Raw genomic sequence first — 17,629 nt, 5'->3', positions numbered from 1 at the left:
CAGGCAGTATAACTCCAACTATATGACATTCTGGAAAAGCCACAACAATGGAGAAGGGTAAAAAAAATCAGAGGTCGCCAGGGGAGGGATGAATGGGTGGAGCATGGAGACTTAGGGCAGTGAAAATACTTTGTATGGTACCATAATGACAGATGCATGCCATCATAAATTTGCCCACATCCACAGAATGTACAATACCAAGAGGAAGACCTAATGTAAACGATGGACTCTGGGTGATGATGCGTGGTGAGCGTAGGGTCATCAGTTCTAGCCAGCGGACTACCATGGCGGGGGATGTTGGTAGTGGAGGAGGCTGTGCAGGTGTTGGGGCAGGAGGTATATGGGAAAGTTTTGTACCTCTGCCTCGAGTTTTCTGTGAGCCTGAAATTGCTCTGAAAAAGGAAGTCTTTAAACAAAACATTCAAATGAGGAAAAGGTTTAAGTCAAATGTAGAATTAAGAGATGGGTGGATGAAGGGACTAGGAATCCTGAGTAATTACTCAGTATTTGAAGAGAAATAGCTATATGGTTTATGTGCTTGGGGAGGAGCTGTGTTTTCTCTTAATATTCTGCAAAACAATGCTTTACAGGTCACGGTGGCACTTACCAAAGCAGAGGTAGCGGAGGAAGTCGACGAGGTGCGTTCTCACTTGGTTTACCTTTAAGTGATCAAACTTACTGTAATCCAAGTTTAATTTTTGAAGTTAAAGGTAGCTGTTACTGCTTCTATACACTCTGCGGAGTGTACGTATTCACAGCCTGCTTTTGAGAGTTATTTAACTCTCTTCAATCCAGCAATTGCAGTAGAGGAATGACATACTGTACATGTATTTGCTCAATACATGTATGAGGGGTATTCACTGAAGCTCCCATTTATAATAAGTAAAACCTGAAAATCGCCTATAATTCATCAGTAAATAACTGTTTAATTAATATAACCATAAAATGGGAGACTGTGCAAATGTTAAAAACTGAGGTATACCCATATGTATAAATTCTTGTATGAAAGCAGTATGTCCTTTCTGGTGAGATAGTTATTTGATTTGATGTAAGGAATAAAGAAAATACAGTATATATGATTTTGTATTATGAAAATTATTTTCTATGCAGAATACATAAAGGCAGAGTTAACTTTTTTAAATTTTAAGTAAAAACTTTAAGCAAGGGAAGTTCTACTGTGATAAAAATTGGACTTTGTCAGGTTTTTGTTTTTCCTCTTACTTTTCTTCTCGTTCTTATAATGTATATTGTTTTTTATTTAAATTCCGAGGACCAAAAGTAACCTATATACCACCTCCTCCACCTGAGGATGAGGACTCCATCTTTGCACATTATCAACCAGGGAGAAACTTTGGCAAATACGATTGTATTCTTGTAGACGTATCCGGACCCAATGCACCACCACCGATTCTGGTCAGTGTAATAATTATTTCTGAATTGACTCTGTAGCAAACTTTGGTTTTCAGACATATGGTACTTTAAGTTAATATTAAAGAATACAAAAATGTCATCTTTAGTATCTAATGACAGCTTGGAAAGTTAGAGCCATGTCTACCATCTACAGTAGAATTAATTGCTATGTTGAAAGAGAAGGTACATCCCTACCTCCCCAAACCAGGATGAGAACTTTATTTAAATTTCCTAGGATTTCTGAGTATGTGACAAAGTATGTCCTAGGGGACTGATTTTCTAAGTGCGAGAGCCTACAGTCCCCTGTTGTTAATGAGTGATCGTCACTGATCAGAGTTATTTGTATCTCACAGGTTCTAAGCGGGCAGAAAAAAGTGCTTTTAGATCCACTGTCCATAGGGAACACTCCTTAATTCTACCAAGTAATAATACACAGGCTCTGGGTATTACTTTTGAGTGAGGGCCTGTTGATAAAGTAACTTTAGTGTGTAAAGTGTAATTAGCAAAATCCTGAAACTAATTCAGATGGAATATGTTTATGATGTATGGAATTTAATCACTGCTTTTTTTTTTTAGACTTTTAAAGAAGCTAATCTCTGTCAGACACTGAATGACAACATTGCCAAAGCTGGTTATACTAAGCTTACTCCTGTGCAGAAATACAGTATTCCTATTATCCTAGCAGGACGAGATTTGATAGCTTGTGCGCAAACAGGGTCTGGAAAGACTGTAAGTCATTTTGCCACATGTGTCCTGCCCCATATTCAAACTATTGAATGTTTCGAACTTTGGTTCCTCCCAAGTAGCTTGACTATCTTTTATTGGATAGAAGCTTTGTACATAGTTTCAGTGAATTGTCGTAAATAATCGTGTTTTTGCTCCTGATTTCTGGTTTTATTGGGGTTTGTGTACTCCTGAAAAAAAACTTTTGAACTATTTCTAGAGTAACGTTGCAGTTCATAGATGTTTAGTCTGTTTCTAAGTGTGTTCAGCTCCTTCTGGCTCATGGTAGTGTATCTGAAACAAAATAGTTGAGGGTCGAAGCACCAGAAGTTATAAAACAGAGGAAGAAAGTGATTTATGTAATACAGTTGATACAGTTTTGGAGTCCAAAGAATGATAAATAGTCATACTTGTTGTACCTGGTCCTTAGTATGAAGAATAATATATAACATTATATATGTATATGTGTGTGTGTATATATAAATAACATAAGGATAATATAAGAGTACTCTCAGTTTATGCTATCTGAAAGAACTCTGATGAAACCAGGTAGGTTTTAGGACTAATCTGTGGCATTTGTCTACTAAACATAAGGTTCCATGAGATGAGTAATAGAGACTGTCATTTCCAGATCATAGAGTTGTGGTTCATACTATTTTAGTCTTAATCGGCCTCCACAGTAGAGTTGAAGGGAAAATAGGTGAGTTGTGTAATATAGCAGCTAATATGTGACTTAAACATTGTTTTAGAGGTAGACTTTAGCGTCATATTAGCTTAAGGAAAACTGTAGCACTAAATTTCTCTTGCCAGACAGACTTCAATAAGGGTGATGTGGTAACAGTCCAAATGAATGATTTCCCAGTTTTTGTTCTTCTTGTGGGCCACCTCGTCATGCATTCTGAGTAATGATTGTGTTACTATCCCAAAAGGATTCATTCAGAATAACTGCTAAGTGCAGTAATTTCCTTAAGTTATACCTTCTTTTCCCTCTATAAATAAGTTAATGGAGTTGATGTATTTAGAATTCATGGATCTGCTTTTTAAACCTAAGAACTAAAAAATACTTACCTAACGTCTTGTACTGTATAACTGCATAAAGACCTATATGTTAAAAACCCAAGTTGTTTTGCTCTCTAATCTTAAATTTACCAGCAAGATGGAAGAAAAACCTAAAGGCCATAGGGCAGGAGGAATAAGTAGAAGGATAAAGGGAGAAGGACGATGCATTAGAAATTTGTAAATTATGCGATTTAACTTCTAGGCGGCGTTTCTCTTGCCAATTTTGGCTCATATGATGAGTGCTGGAATAACTGCCGGTCGTTCTAAAGAGCTGCAGGAACCCGAGTGTATTATTGTAGCACCAACTCGAGAATTAATCAGGCAGATCTATTTGGAAGCCAGAAAATTTTCTTTTGGGTAAGTATATCAAGAATGCTAGTCATGAACAAGTTTTTCTTAAGAGATTTTTTTTTAGCATTTTTGGGAAGGACTCAGTAATACTGCACTCATGTAATTGGTATTGCTTGGTTGAAGTGTATTTTTTCATAATCTTGTTTATCAAATCCCTTATTTTTATTTCTAACAAGAACTATGCTTATTATAAATTAAGTGATAATAGAAAAAGATAAGAAAATAGTGAACATAAAAACTTAACATTTTAATGCATGTTTGAAAAATGAACTTAGGGTGCTCCTAATAATACTCTCTATTCTTTTACACATAACTTTATAATATGGATAACAGCTTATTTCATAATCATACCTAATTTTTTAAGTGATTTTTAAGATTATTCATGTGTATCTATTTTATTTCTCTAGTTTGGGGCATTCAGGTTGAATCAAATTTGGGGCTACTATAAATAAAATTACAATGAACAGCTTGCTGTATAATGCTTTTCTATTTTTCTGTTTTACGTATTAGGGTAGATTTTTATAAATTTAATATTAAAGAGTATGAGCTTAATTTAAAGCCTGAGCCAGTGTACTATCAGCAGAATATAAGAATGCCAACTTCACTGTACACTTTGCCAACATTTGGTATTGTATTAGTTAGGGTAATTTGTTAAGCAGCAATAGCTAATACCTTTTTTTGTTCAAAAAAATAAATATTAAACAGTTTCTGAGTTCTAGGAATTGCGCAACAGTTTAATGGGGGGATTCTGGCTTGGGTTCAAGAGGTTGCAGATGGGGCGTAAGGCAGGATTGCCATCATGTGACTGGACCTCTCCATGAGGATGCCTGTTTGTCCTTACAAAATGGCAACTGGCTTCCCTCTGATTGATCAGTGAGAGAGCAAAGAGCAGCCACAATGGCCTTTATAAAATGGTCTCAATGACTTTGGCCATATTCTTTCCATCACTAAGCGAGTCGCTAAGTCTGGCTCAGATTCAGGAGTGGTTATGTGATTTGCTGAAACTAGTTCAAAATGAACATGCAGGGTCTTTGGTTCAAAAAGTACTACGAATTTTAAGATAGCAAATAGCACAGCATGAAACCAAGCTTAGGGATCTTCTAGCCTTGGGTCCCTTTGTGACTGCATAGGTTGCACACCTATGAAGCCTGCTTTGCACATAGTTAAGGGGAAGGCAGTGAGGATCCATGTTGAAGGAAGGAAGGATTTGTGTACATATTTTACTTTATTTATTTTTTTCCAAGGCATTTTTAAATTTTGATATCATTAATATATAGTCACATGAACAACACTGTGGTGACTAGATTCCCCCCATTATCAAGTCCCCACCACATACCCCATTACAGTCACTGTCCATCAGTGTAGTAAGATGCTACAGAGTCACTACTTTGTCTTCTCTGTGCGGTACTGCCTTCCCTGTGACCCCCATGTTATGTGTGCTAATCAGAATGCCCCTCCCTTCCCATCCAGTCCCTTTCCCTTTGGTAACTGTTAGTCCATTCTTGGGTTCTGTGAGTCTGCTGCTGTATTTTTCCTTCAGTTTTTTCTTTGTTCTTATACTCCACAGATGAGTGAAATCATTTGGTACTTGTCTTTCTCCGCCTGGCTTATTTCACTGAGCATAATACCTTCTAGCTCCATGCATGTTGTTGCAAATGGTGGGATTTGTTTACTTCTTATGGCTGAATAATATTCCATTGTGCATATCGGAGGCTGTTTATTGCCATGAGGGGCCTCCAAGCTTCGCTGCAGCCCAGGGGGTTAGGGCGCCTAGAGTTCCCTGGGATTCCCAGATGCTGGGCTAAGTATCCCGGGACGCTTCCATCCAGCTGTGTGGTCCCTGTCCCTTTAAGACTTTCAAAAATCACTCTCTTTTCTTTTTCCCAGGGGCATCAGCTGTGGGGACCTGCTCGCAGATTTTACTGTCCCGTTTCCCTAGTATCCAACACCCCACTCACTGTGTTTTTGCGCTCCGGTGCGGATGGCTAGGGCTGGGTGTTTAGCAGTCCTGGGCTCCCTCTACCTACCCGCTCCGACTCCTCTCCTCCCGCTGGGAGCTGGGGTGAGGGGCGCTTGGGTCCCGCCGGGCCACGGCTTGTATCTAATCCCCTTCGTGAGGCACAGGGTTCTCGCAGGTGTGGATGTAGTCTGACTGTTGTCCTGTATCTTCTGGTCTCTCTCTTCGGATTAGTTGTATTTGTTGTATTTTCAGAAATATATATGTGTTTGGGAGGAGATTTCCGCTGCTCTACTCACGCCACCCTCTTGAGTTCCCTAACCCTCAGTTCTTTAACTCTCCTTTTCAGAGATACCCATGATCAACAGTTTTCTATGAATTATCATGGAAATAACTGATGTACATGTGTGCACTTTAATTTTCCTCTTAACAAATGGTAACATACTAAGTTCTTGTCACCCTATTCTTTAATATGGTGTATGTTAGACATAATGCTTAATTTAGAACTGTTCCCCCTTTTAAGAATGCACTATACCTTTTTTATGGGTGGACTATAATTTTAAGTCTTCTGTTGTTAGACACCGAGTTTCAACCTTTTTGGTGTGAGCAATAATGTTGGCAGTGAATACTATTGTACAGGTATCTTTGTCCATTTGGGGGACATATCTGAATGGTGAGTTCCTACATATGAATTTATTGGGACAAGAGATAGTTTTTATATTTTAATAGAACTAAAATTGTGAAAGAGATTGTATCAGTTTACCTTCTTGAGTGCCAATTTCTCTATACCTTGGCCAACTTGATATTATTATACTTGAGGGAAAACATGTTAGTCTTCATTTTTCTTCTCTTTTAAAGTAATGTTGAACTTAAAAAAAGGTTTAAAAGTCATTTGTATTTTTTATGGGCTATTTTTTGTATTTCTGGCTATTTTTTGGGGGGAGTGGTAATGCTAATAATTGCTTTTGAAAAGCCTTATCAGATAGTTAGCAAAATTTTTCCACAGTTATTTAATTTGTTTTTTGGTTTCTTCCTGGGAAGAATTTGATTTTTTTATAGATAATTCCATGTATTAGGATTCTTTACTTATTTCATTTTACATCTTGTTAGAAACAAATGTCTAGTTTGCAAATAAGCTGACAATGGCTTTTGTTTTTCCTATGAATAGGACTCGTGTAAGAGCTGTTGGTATATATGGGGGAACCCAGTTTGGGCATTCAGTCCGTCAGATAGTGCAAGGCTGTAATATATTGTGTGCTACTCCTGGAAGACTGATGGATATCATAGGCAAAGAAAAGGTAGGCCCTAGAGGGAGAAAGTTGTGGGATTGATTAAAACTTTTTATGTATGAGAAAGAGAAAGAAGGGCATAAAGGTGGATATGTTTATTAGAGCACCATTTATATGTTAGGTTCCCATCAGATTCTTTGAATGTTTTCTTATGTAGTTCTTAAAATAATTCCAACAGTAGATAAGTAGTATTTTCCATTCTGTACTTGGAAAAAAAATTCAGTGAGATTATGTAAATTATTTAAAATCCCTCAGTTAGCTCAATAAAGCTACAGTTAGAATCTGGATCTGATTCTAGGACCTATATCATATACCCCACCACACTTGGAGAAAAATGCAGTAAGTGCTTTTATGTAGTTTCATATATATGTCAATGAAATAATTTTTTTCCTGGAAGAAAGCCTTTGTGGCATCAGTAATTTTGTCTCCTGTCTAACCATGAGAGTGGTATGAACTAGGAGGTTAACTTTCTAAGTCTTTAAAAAGAGATGTTAGAGGCCATGTACGTTAGATATTCACATGGCACATTATTACATCTCTAAATCAGTACTCTAAGTTCACTTTCATGAACCTGGTTTGCCTTTTTTAGGCTCTTCTTTAAAGGGGTTACTCAAAACATGCTTTTTCTGCATAAACGTATTTTTCTCAGGATCACATTAAAAGTATCTAGATAATGGCACCTTGATTTTTCACTAAACATCTTCCACAGTGGTACCAAAGTCACTTGTTTTCCTTTTGCAACTGTGTGCTTCTGTTTAAAGCAGTAAGTGTTCATGCAACGGTGAGAGAAGTTTCCCACTTGTTCCTGAGTGATTAGAGAATAGAGAATTTATTAAGGGTTTAAGGTAGCTAGAAATAAGTTTACCAGTTATAAGACATTTGAATATGTCATTTTGTTAGAAAATTTTTTTGTACATTGTAGTCTAACTGTATCAGGTAAAATACAGTCTAGATCTGTGCTGTTCTGTATGGTAGACACTAGCCACATGTGGCTATTTAAATGGAAAATAACATAAAATTGAAATTTAGTTCTTAAGGCACAGCAGCCACATTTCAAGTGTTTAAAAGCTACATGTGGATAGTAGCTAACACGTAGCAGGTAAAGAATTTTTAAGTAATTGAAGAAAGGTCTGTTGTGCAGCATTGATCCTAGATGTTTTGGTTTCTTTTAGTCTTTAACTTACAAAATGTTTTATAGCAGAGAAAAACTGAGAACAGAAATAAATAGTAATAGTACTTTCTATGCATAATTCTCATCATTTCATGCATTGATTTCTAATTTTTGTCCTTAATATTAGTGGGAATTGTGGAGAATATTTTAGTTTAATATATTAAATACTATGCATTCTCTGCTCTAACCTTTAAATATTCCTAAAGATTGGTCTCGGACAAGTCAGATACTTAGTTTTGGATGAAGCTGATCGCATGCTGGATATGGGCTTTGGACCAGAAATGATAAAGTTAATTTCCTGCCCAGGAATGCCACCAAAGGAGCAGCGTCAAACCGTTATGTTTAGTGCAACATTTCCAGGAGAAATTTGGAGGTAAAAGTTTTTTCTTCTTAATAATGATTGTTATGTACAGAAATACTTTTATGGAAGGAAAAGCAATGTGAATATTCTTATTTTTGAGATACTTGATTTTTTTTTATTTAAGATTTTTAAATAGGTAGTTTAAAAAGTAGATGTATTCTGAAAAGCTTACCATATTTTTCATTGTTTTGCTTTAATTCCTGGCTTTACATTAGCATTAGATTTTATTTAAAATGTGTACTGTGTCTATAATAGCATGCACCTAGCTAGGATTAAATAAATGCTTAATAAATTCAGTTAATTTTTTTTCACTAATGTTATTTTCTTTCAGCAAAGGATTGTCTTAGTTTTCATTCATTCATTTTCTTCTTTCTTGCCTGGAATTATACATAAAGGACACTAGGAAATAGACATTTATAAACACAACCAATATAATTCAGTAGGGCAGAAATGAGTATTGACAGGATGCTAGAAGTACTGGAGAAAGAGATATTTGTTTTCCTTTCAGATGACTGTTTACTTAGCCCACTTTTTTACTAGAAAGAAAAGTTAAACAAAAAAACAGAAGAATCAGCACAGATTGTGGCTTGTGATAATAATCGAAAGCTTGTAAATGACTCAGTATTTTATGTGTTGTTCCCTTGTAGGCTAGAAATGAAAATGTCAGCAACACGTTAGTAGAACTTTCTAAATGTAGTTACTTTTATATTGATATCTTCTCTTCAAGCGAAAATTATAGAGCTTGGGAGAATTGGGCCTTTGGTAGAAAACTGACATACCGATCGTTGACAAATATTGAGTATCATACTGTATACCGTGTTGTCTGGTGAATTCTGAGATTAGTATGACACATCGCTGCTAGCACGGTGAGTCTTCCGCCTGCCTGCTGCTGTCTTGGCTACAAGGAGTCTCAAGAGTGCGGACAGCAACGTTAGCTCGTAATTCAGTAAGATTCGTGCTGTTTTCTCTGGCAGAACTCTTCTGTCTTTGGGACTCAGGACCTCCAAATCTGTAGAACCTAGAGTTGTAGGGGGATGGGAAACACAGATTTCTCATGTGGGTCACTGGGAATGGTGGTAAGTGGGCCACTCTTTCTTTCACTTCTTGGTTCCCAGACCCATGTTCCATGTAAAGATCTTTGATTCAAGGAGTTACTCTGCCTCGTTGCATGATACACAGTCCTCGTAAAGAATCACTCCAAGCTGGCCTGTTAGGTGTTCTTTAAGTGGGCTTTCCAATTTTTGTCAAGCTGACAGCATCTAGGTATTGTGATATGACCTATGACCCCATGGTTAAAGGCCTGTTCCAGTGACTCCTTTGAGGTAAAGTGGCTTCCCTGGTCTGACAGGATCAGACACTGGTGCTGGCTGTTAATTTATTTTACTAGATAGATGATTTGAAGAGTCTTCTTGTAAAGTTCAACAGAGCTCTTTACTGAGGAAAAAGTCTAAATCATAAGAAAGCAGTTAGTTGGCAGGGTTTTTTTTTCTTAGTGCTTCATAAAGTATAATTTCTTATATTTAAATGGTGTCATAAATTTGAAATGAGATGTCCATAGTCCCATTATCATCTTTGGTGATTAATATTAGGTAACTGCCTACCTAAACAGTAGGTAATATTCCTGCTGCCTATCTACTTTTTGATTTCCCCTGAAATAGGGAAGTATTTGGATATTGCCCAGCCACAATGACGAATGTGTACTACCATCAGTCAGTAATACTTGTTGAGGACTTCTTATGAGCCTTACTTAATGATAAGCCCTGGGGATATATGGTAAACAAGGTAGAGTCCCAGATCTTGAATTGCTTATATTCTTGAGTTCCTGAAGACTCCTTTGCTTCACTGTCTGCTTTTAAATGTTACAAGTTCCCTATTATTGGGTCTAAAGTCCCCTTTTCTCATTCTCCATGTTCATTGAACCATTGCAGCATCCATTTATCTGGCGGGTACTTCGTCTTTAACACTTCCGAATGTATTACCTGTATATCCCTAATCTCTCTCTTGACTTCCAGACTTTGGGAGTGTTTCTCCTTTTAGATGTATTATCAGTAACTCTTGTCCGTTATGTCCGACACTCAATGTGTTCAACTCTCCCTGTCCTTTATAGTTTTCCTTTTAGGCATGATGATCTTTTTTTTTAACTTTTTATTAAGGTAGGATTGATATACACTCTTATGAAGGTTTCAAATTAAAAAATAATGTAGAAAAAAAAACAATGTGGTTACTACATTTACCATATTATCAAGTCCCTACCCATACCCCAATGCAGTGCCTGTCCATCAGTGAAGTAAGATGCCACAGATTCACTATGTGTTTGGCGTCATGATCTTTATAAGCCAAAAACCTTTGAGTCATGTTGATTCCTCCCTCACACTACATTAACTCTCTGCCCTTCAAAAATATCCAACTTGGAAGTAACCTCTACAATATTCCAAATCTGTTAGTTTCTTCTGTGTTTCCTACCTTAATTTAAGTCCTTTTTAGTTTCCTTCTACTTGTTGGCAGTTTTCTAACTTCTCTCCCTGCTTCTAGTCTCACTTTTGCTTTGCAATTCCAAAATAAAGTCTGATCCTTTTAGACATTTAATAAAAATAAACCCTTCCAGGCAGAATAAAGCAGAGGAGATTATGCTCCCCAACTTCAAGCTCTACTACAAAGCCACAGTAAGCAAGACAATTTGGTACTGGCACAAGAACAGACCCATGGACCAATGGAACAGAATAGAGTGTCTGGATATTAACCCAAGCATATATGGTCAACTAATAAATGAAAAAGGAACCATGGATATACAATGGGGAAATGACAGCCTCTTCAACAACTGGTGTTGGCAAAACTGGACAACTACATGTAAGAGAAAGAAATTGGATTACTGTCTAACTCCATATACAAAGGTAAACTCGAAATGGATCAAACACCTGAATGTAAGTTGTGAAACCATTAAACTCTTTGAAGAAAACGAAGGCAAAACTCTCTTGAATATAAACATGAGCAATTTTTTCGTGAACATATCTCCTTGGGCAAGGGCAACAAAAGCAAAAATGAGCAAGTGGGACTATATGAAAACAAAAAGCTTCTGTACAGCAATGGACACCATCAGTAGAACAAAAAGGCATCCGACAGTATGGGAGAATATATTTATCTGTAAATGACATTTCTGTTAAGGGGATGACATCCAAAATATATAGAGAGCACAAGCACCTCAACAAACAAAAAAGGAAATAATCCAGTTAAAAAACGGGCAGAGGACCTGAGCAGACACTTCTCCAAAGAAGAAATTCAGATGGCCAACAGGCACATAAAAAGATGCTCCACATTGCTAATCATCAGACAAATGCAAATTAAAACCACAATGAGATATCACCTCACATCAGCTAGGATGGCCAACATCCAAAAGACGATGTCCAAATATCCAAAATAACAAATATCCAAAATAACAACGAATGCTGGTGAGGATGTGGAGAAAGGGGAACCCTCCTACACTGTTGGTGGGAATGCAAGTTAGTTCAACCATTGTGGAAAGCAGTATGGAGGTTCCTCAAAAAACTAAAATTAGAAATAGCATTTGACCCAGGAATTCCACTCCTAGAAACTGACCCTAATAATGCAGGAGCCCAGTTTCAAAAAGTCAGATGCACCCCTGTTTATCGCAGCACTATTTACAATAGCCAAGAAATGGAAGCAACCTAAGTGTCCATCAGTAGATGAATGGATAAAGAAGAAGTGGTACGTATACACAATGGAATATTATTCAGCCCTAAGAAGAAAACATCCTACCATTTGCAACAACATGGATGGAGCTAGAGGGTATTATGCTCAGTGAAATAAGCCAGGCAGAGAAAGACAAGTACCAGATGATTTCACTCATCTGTGGAGTATAAGAGCAAAGCAAAAACTGAAGGAACAAAACAGCAGCAGACTCACAGAACAGAAGAATGGACTAACAGTTACCAAAGGGAAAGGGACTGGGGAGGATGGGTGGGAAGGGAGGGATAAGGGCAGGGAAAAAGAAAGGAGGTATTACAATTAGCATGTATAATTTGAAGGGGGGGCACGGGGAGGGCTGTGCAACACAGAGAAGACAAGTAGTGATTCTACAGCATCTTACTGTGCTGATGCTGATAGACAGTGACTGTAATGGGGTTTGTGGTGGGGACTTGATAATGGGGGTAATCTAGTCACCACAGTGTTGCTCATGTGATTGTATATTAGTGATACTACAACAAAAAATACCCTTCTATGTCTTCCTATGTCCATGGACTAACCAACTTTCAAGGTGTTTTACACATGACATAAGCTCTGCCTCATCTGCCACTTTCTTACCTGGAATCATGTTTCTGGTGTATGAAAACTCTTTCCTATTGGCTGAGCAAGCCAATTCTGCCCCTTCTAATTATTTGTTCTTGTTCACCTCTCCTTCTGTGTTGTATGCCTTTCCTGAGTCATCGCTTTTCCTTGCTTGCTGCTCCTTAGAGATGCTGCAAACTTGAAGACTTTGCTAAATAGACATCATTTTGTCTATTGCATGCCTGTGTATCTTGGGAAAAAACTATTTAAAAAACTTTGTACATTCTTGGAATATAATTAGTGTTCAGTAGATGTCACCTATTGTAACACTAGACTATTGTATTAATTTTTTAAATACTTAATATATAATTAAAATATGTAAGTATTAAAGTATATTAAATATTTTTAAATTATGGTAATTGTTTTTATACATTTATCCTACTTGATTTGAGCACCTCAGAGGCAGAGGCGATTGTATTCGTTTTTAAATGATTTTTTTATTGAGATACAGAAATCTTAACGTACAGCTTGATGAATTTTGCCATATGTGTACATACATGTTACTATTACCAACATCAAGATATCAAATATTCTCAGTTTTTTCTCCCCTTCAGCTATTTCACTTGTCCTTCCATTTCCCTCCCCTGATGGCAACCACTAGTCTGTTCTCTATTTTTATAGGAACATTACTGGTTGGTTGGTTGGTTCATTGGTTGGTTGGTTTTAGATACCACATATAAGTGAAATCATATAAGGTTTATATTTCTTTTATTTCCCTTAGCATAATAACCTCTGGTCCCATCCATGTCATGTTATAAATGATGAAATTTCATTGTTTTTTATGGCTGAGTAATATTTCATTGTATGTGTGTAGCACATCTTCTTTATCCATTCATCCATTGATGGGCACTTAGGTTGCTTCCATATTCTGGTTATTGTAAATAATGTTGCAGTAAACACAGGAGTGCATATTTCAGGTTAGTGGTTTTGTTTTCTTTGGGTAAATACCTATAAGTAGAATTACTGGGCCATATGGTAATTCTATTTTTAGTTTTTTGAGAAATCTCCATACTGTTTTTCATAGTGGCTTTGTACCAATTTACATTCCCACCAGGAGCACACAGAGGTTCCCTTTTCTTCACATCTTTGCAAACACTTTTATTTTATTATTATTATTATTATTAGTTTGTTATTTATTGTCCTATGGGTACTAGACATTTTGACTGGTGTGAGGTGATATCTCATTGTGGTTTTGATTTGCCTTTCCCTGATGATTAGTGATGTTGAGCATCTTTTCATGTGTCTGTTGGCCACCCCTCTGTCTTTTTTGGGTATATATCTGTGTAGATTCTCTGCCCACTTTTTAATCAGATTATCTTTTTATCAGAATGGACTAACAGTTACCAATGATTCTCTTTTGGTGGATGAGTTATATGAGTTCTTTACCTATTTTGGATATTAGCCCTTTATTGGATGTACCACTTGGAAATATCTTTTCCCATGGTGTAAGCTGCCTTTTCATTTTGTTCATGGTTTCATTTGCAAAAGCCTTTTACTTTATTGTAATCCCACTTGATCACGTTTGCTTTTGTTTCCCTTGCCTAGGGAGACATATTCAGGAAAAAAATTACTAATGCCAATGTTCAAGAATGTACTGCCTGTGTTTTCTTTTAGGAATTTTATGGATTCAGGTCTTAGAGTCAGTTCTTTAACCTATTTTGAGTTTTATCTTTGTGTATGGTGTAAACAGTGATCCAGTTTCATTTTTGGGGGTGTAGCTGTCCAGTTTTCCCAACACCATTTACTGAATAGACTGCCCTTTCCTCGTTGTGCATTCTTTTTTTTTTTTTGCATTATAAAAACAAGTTTAATATATTTGAGAATAGAGGAATTGTAAATCAGTAGGAAAGCAACTATGGGTAGAAGCATCAATAGCCAGCTCCGTACATGTTGACTACGTTTGTTTTCTACCTTCATAAAACTAGAACCTACAAAATCGTTTTGCCCTACAAATACACTTTTGCCCTAATGCCATTAGTCAGAATGCCATGAGACAGTTGATACTAAGTTAGCCTCAATTTCCCATTTGCAAAGAAACAGTTTTCTGCTTGTTTTATAATTACGTTCTAGGGAATCTAAAATTCTCATTGAGTTTTTAAAGAAGTTGGAGTACTTTCATATCAGACTCTTACCAAAATGGTAAAACTTTAAAACCTCAATCCTATTGCTTAATGCGTGTAATAAAAGTTAATGTCATAGATTAACATTTTAAACATTTTAACACTTTTAAGGTAATGTTCATTTAACTTCCAAAATGAACTTTAAAGCCAAAGGTATAGGAATCTTGAATTTCCTTGCTAGAAGGCTTTTTTCCTCAAAGATTCCTTTTAGGCTTACTTTGATGTTCAGGATCTCCAATTATAGATGTAGTCACTCATTTCCACATGCCGTAATGATGATTTCACCAATATTGGTACTTGACTAAGTTGATCCAGAGTTTTAGGGTGCAATCCACAGTTGGCAAGCTCCTCAGGAGTGGTCTCCTTATCCAGTACTTTTTCTATTGGTGGGCATATATTAAATACAGCAGTTGACTCCTGTGTATACAGTCGTGCAGAAAATGACCCACTCTGTGAAGATTTGAGTAGCATGGTCACTGAATGTAGAGAATGAGGCATGATAGGACCTGTAATCTCCAAACTAAATTGATCCTTGTATGCAGAATAAGTTTGTGTCTTCACATTTACACTTCGTGCCTTCAGCATTTGCATTGTGGCACCCCGAAAAGCTATAGGGGATAAGAGGGTTGGTGGAAGTCCTGCCTGTGGACCCGAGGTAGCAGTTAAGCTCATCTTGATAGACAGCATGTCTAGTTTCTAAATTTTATCTTGCACACCCATCTCTTCCAGCCAGGAAAAACTTTCTTATTCATCCTCATCACTGATTACTTGCTCCTCCTCATGTCCCAGGGCTTGTTCCAGATGCTTTTTTCTTCTCATGGCCATTTTCTTTTAATAAAAGCGAGGAAAATTCAATACCTTCATTTTTCATAGCTTCTCTGATGCCTCTAGTTGTAGGAGATATGAGAGCTGTGATTACATCATTTCCTGTGAATCCTGCTGCATGGAACAGGACAGTAAACTGATAGGTACAAACGTAGAAATAGGGGCAAAATTTTGTCTTCAGAAGATTATATAGAGAAGTGAAGCTCACAGACCTGGATACTTTGAGGCATAGTAAGTTCTGTTGCCCTACAACGCTGCACCACACCTTGAGCCTCTTCCCGTTCTTTCAAATGATCTGCCCAGGTAAAGGGTTGAGGAGAGGTGAAAAGGAGTCGAGTTTTAATACTCCAGTCCGCAGGTAACTCAGTACTTTCTGAGGATGGAATATCAGATTCGGAGGATGATATGTGGGGAGTCTGGAGTAATTCAGTAACGTCTGTTCTTTCAGGAAACTTCTCTTCCTATAACAAATCATTCTCTTGATTAGAATCTAAAAACGGGCCCGGCACTGCCTGTTCGGCGCAGGGTGGCCCGTAGCGGGGCTCCGCGGAGGCCCGCGGACGGGTGTCCAGGTGGGCGAAGGGGTTCCTCCGGGCCGCGGCCAGGCCGCCACCGCAGCCTCTGTCCGCCGCCGCCGGGAAGGGGCGGAGGGGCAGCCCGGCTGCCAGGGCGGCGTGGCGTGGCACCGGCTCGGGCAGCTCCCTGGGCACAGCGGCGGCCCCAAGGCTCCAGGCCGTCTTCCGTCAGAGCCGCAAAGTCTCCGGCGGCTTTTTGAAACCGGGCGAGCATCCGGGAACCGAGAGGGCCATGACCCACGCAGCCACCCAGCCTTTCTGCTGGCACTTCCCGCGGTGCCGACCCCGCCCCCTCATTGTGCATTCTTACCTCCTTTGTCACATATTAATTGGCCTTATATGCATGGGTTTAATTCTGGGCTCTCTATTTCTGTTCCTGGTCTATGTCTCTACTTTTGTGCCAGTACCATACTGTCTTGATTACTGTAGCTTTGTTGTGTAGTTTGAAATGTGGTCCTCCCCGAGCTTCATTCTTTTTCAAGATTGCTTGGTCTTTTGGGGGTCTTCTGTGATTCCATACAAAATAATGGCCTTTCACCTGCTTGGTTAGATTTATTCCTAGGTATTTTATTCTTTTTAATGCAGTTGCAAATGGGATTGTTTTCCTAGTTTTTCTTTCGGTAGCTGGTCAGTTTTATACAGAAATGCAACAGATTTTTGCATATTGGTTTTGTATCCCGTGACTTTACTGAATTCATTTATTCCAGTAGTTTTTTGGTGAAGTTTTATCGTATTTATCTTTGTGCCTCCGGTACCTTGTAGCCATATACGCCCTTCACAAGGCACTCACTAAATGTTTTAGTGAATGAAAACGATGATGGACAACGAATTGTAGGTAATTTCAAGGTTTGTGCTTGGATGAGAGTATGCTTGACTTAGATGGAGGTATATAAAAAAGCAGCTTTTCTTTCTCCTTTATGGTAAGAATGCAAGTGAGAGGAAAGAAGCAGTGATTATTAAGATTCTGGATAGCCTGAGTTTAAATTATTACAATGATATTTTAGGAGGCAGCTAGAAAATAAGGGGCCTCTATTTAGGAGAGAGGAGGACTGATGATAGATTTGGACCTCATCTTTAATCCCAGAAAGAAAGTTCTGTAATTGGAAGTTCCCCACCTCTGGGTGATATAAACAGGCCTTAATGGTGCACTGTCAGTGAGTTTTATTGTGTGTCAGATGCTGTTACCCTTAACCTTTGGAGTGAGCATACACAATCGGGTGCGGGCCTAGCCCCTAGGCCTTTGATTTCTTGTTTCATTTTTTTTGCCCATTTTTTTGCTCTACAAATACCATTTTCTGTATGTTTCATGACATGAAAAACACTGACCTAAAATCTGGTTAGCGCGTAATAGTTGATTCCTAAAATCTGGTTAGCGCGTAATAGTTGATTTCAAGTATACTAATTTAGTAAGTAGTGTTTTCGGAAAACAAGTTTTGGGAATAAC

General features: G+C 37.9%; 1 protein-coding gene and 1 pseudogene across 1 annotated transcript in view; one reads left to right on the top strand and one right to left on the bottom strand.

Moving 5' to 3' along the window:
• The window catches only part of LOC130681895 (ATP-dependent RNA helicase DDX4-like), a 78,611-nt gene that overhangs the window by 50,773 nt on the left and 10,209 nt on the right, over positions 1 to 17,629 (top strand). The window contains exons 4-9 of the mRNA XM_057495666.1: positions 591 to 638; positions 1,271 to 1,413; positions 1,987 to 2,139; positions 3,395 to 3,549; positions 6,669 to 6,798; positions 8,167 to 8,333. Coding sequence (XP_057351649.1) covers positions 591 to 638; positions 1,271 to 1,413; positions 1,987 to 2,139; positions 3,395 to 3,549; positions 6,669 to 6,798; positions 8,167 to 8,333 — 796 coding nt within the window. The remainder of the gene's footprint in view (positions 1 to 590; positions 639 to 1,270; positions 1,414 to 1,986; positions 2,140 to 3,394; positions 3,550 to 6,668; positions 6,799 to 8,166; positions 8,334 to 17,629) is intronic.
• Positions 14,455 to 16,419, bottom strand: LOC130681897 (protein downstream neighbor of Son-like; annotated as a pseudogene).

Source organism: Manis pentadactyla, chromosome X (assembly GCF_030020395.1).
Source record: "Manis pentadactyla isolate mManPen7 chromosome X, mManPen7.hap1, whole genome shotgun sequence".
Taxonomy (NCBI): domain Eukaryota; kingdom Metazoa; phylum Chordata; class Mammalia; order Pholidota; family Manidae; genus Manis; species Manis pentadactyla.
This window is presented reverse-complemented; position numbering and strand designations above follow the sequence as displayed.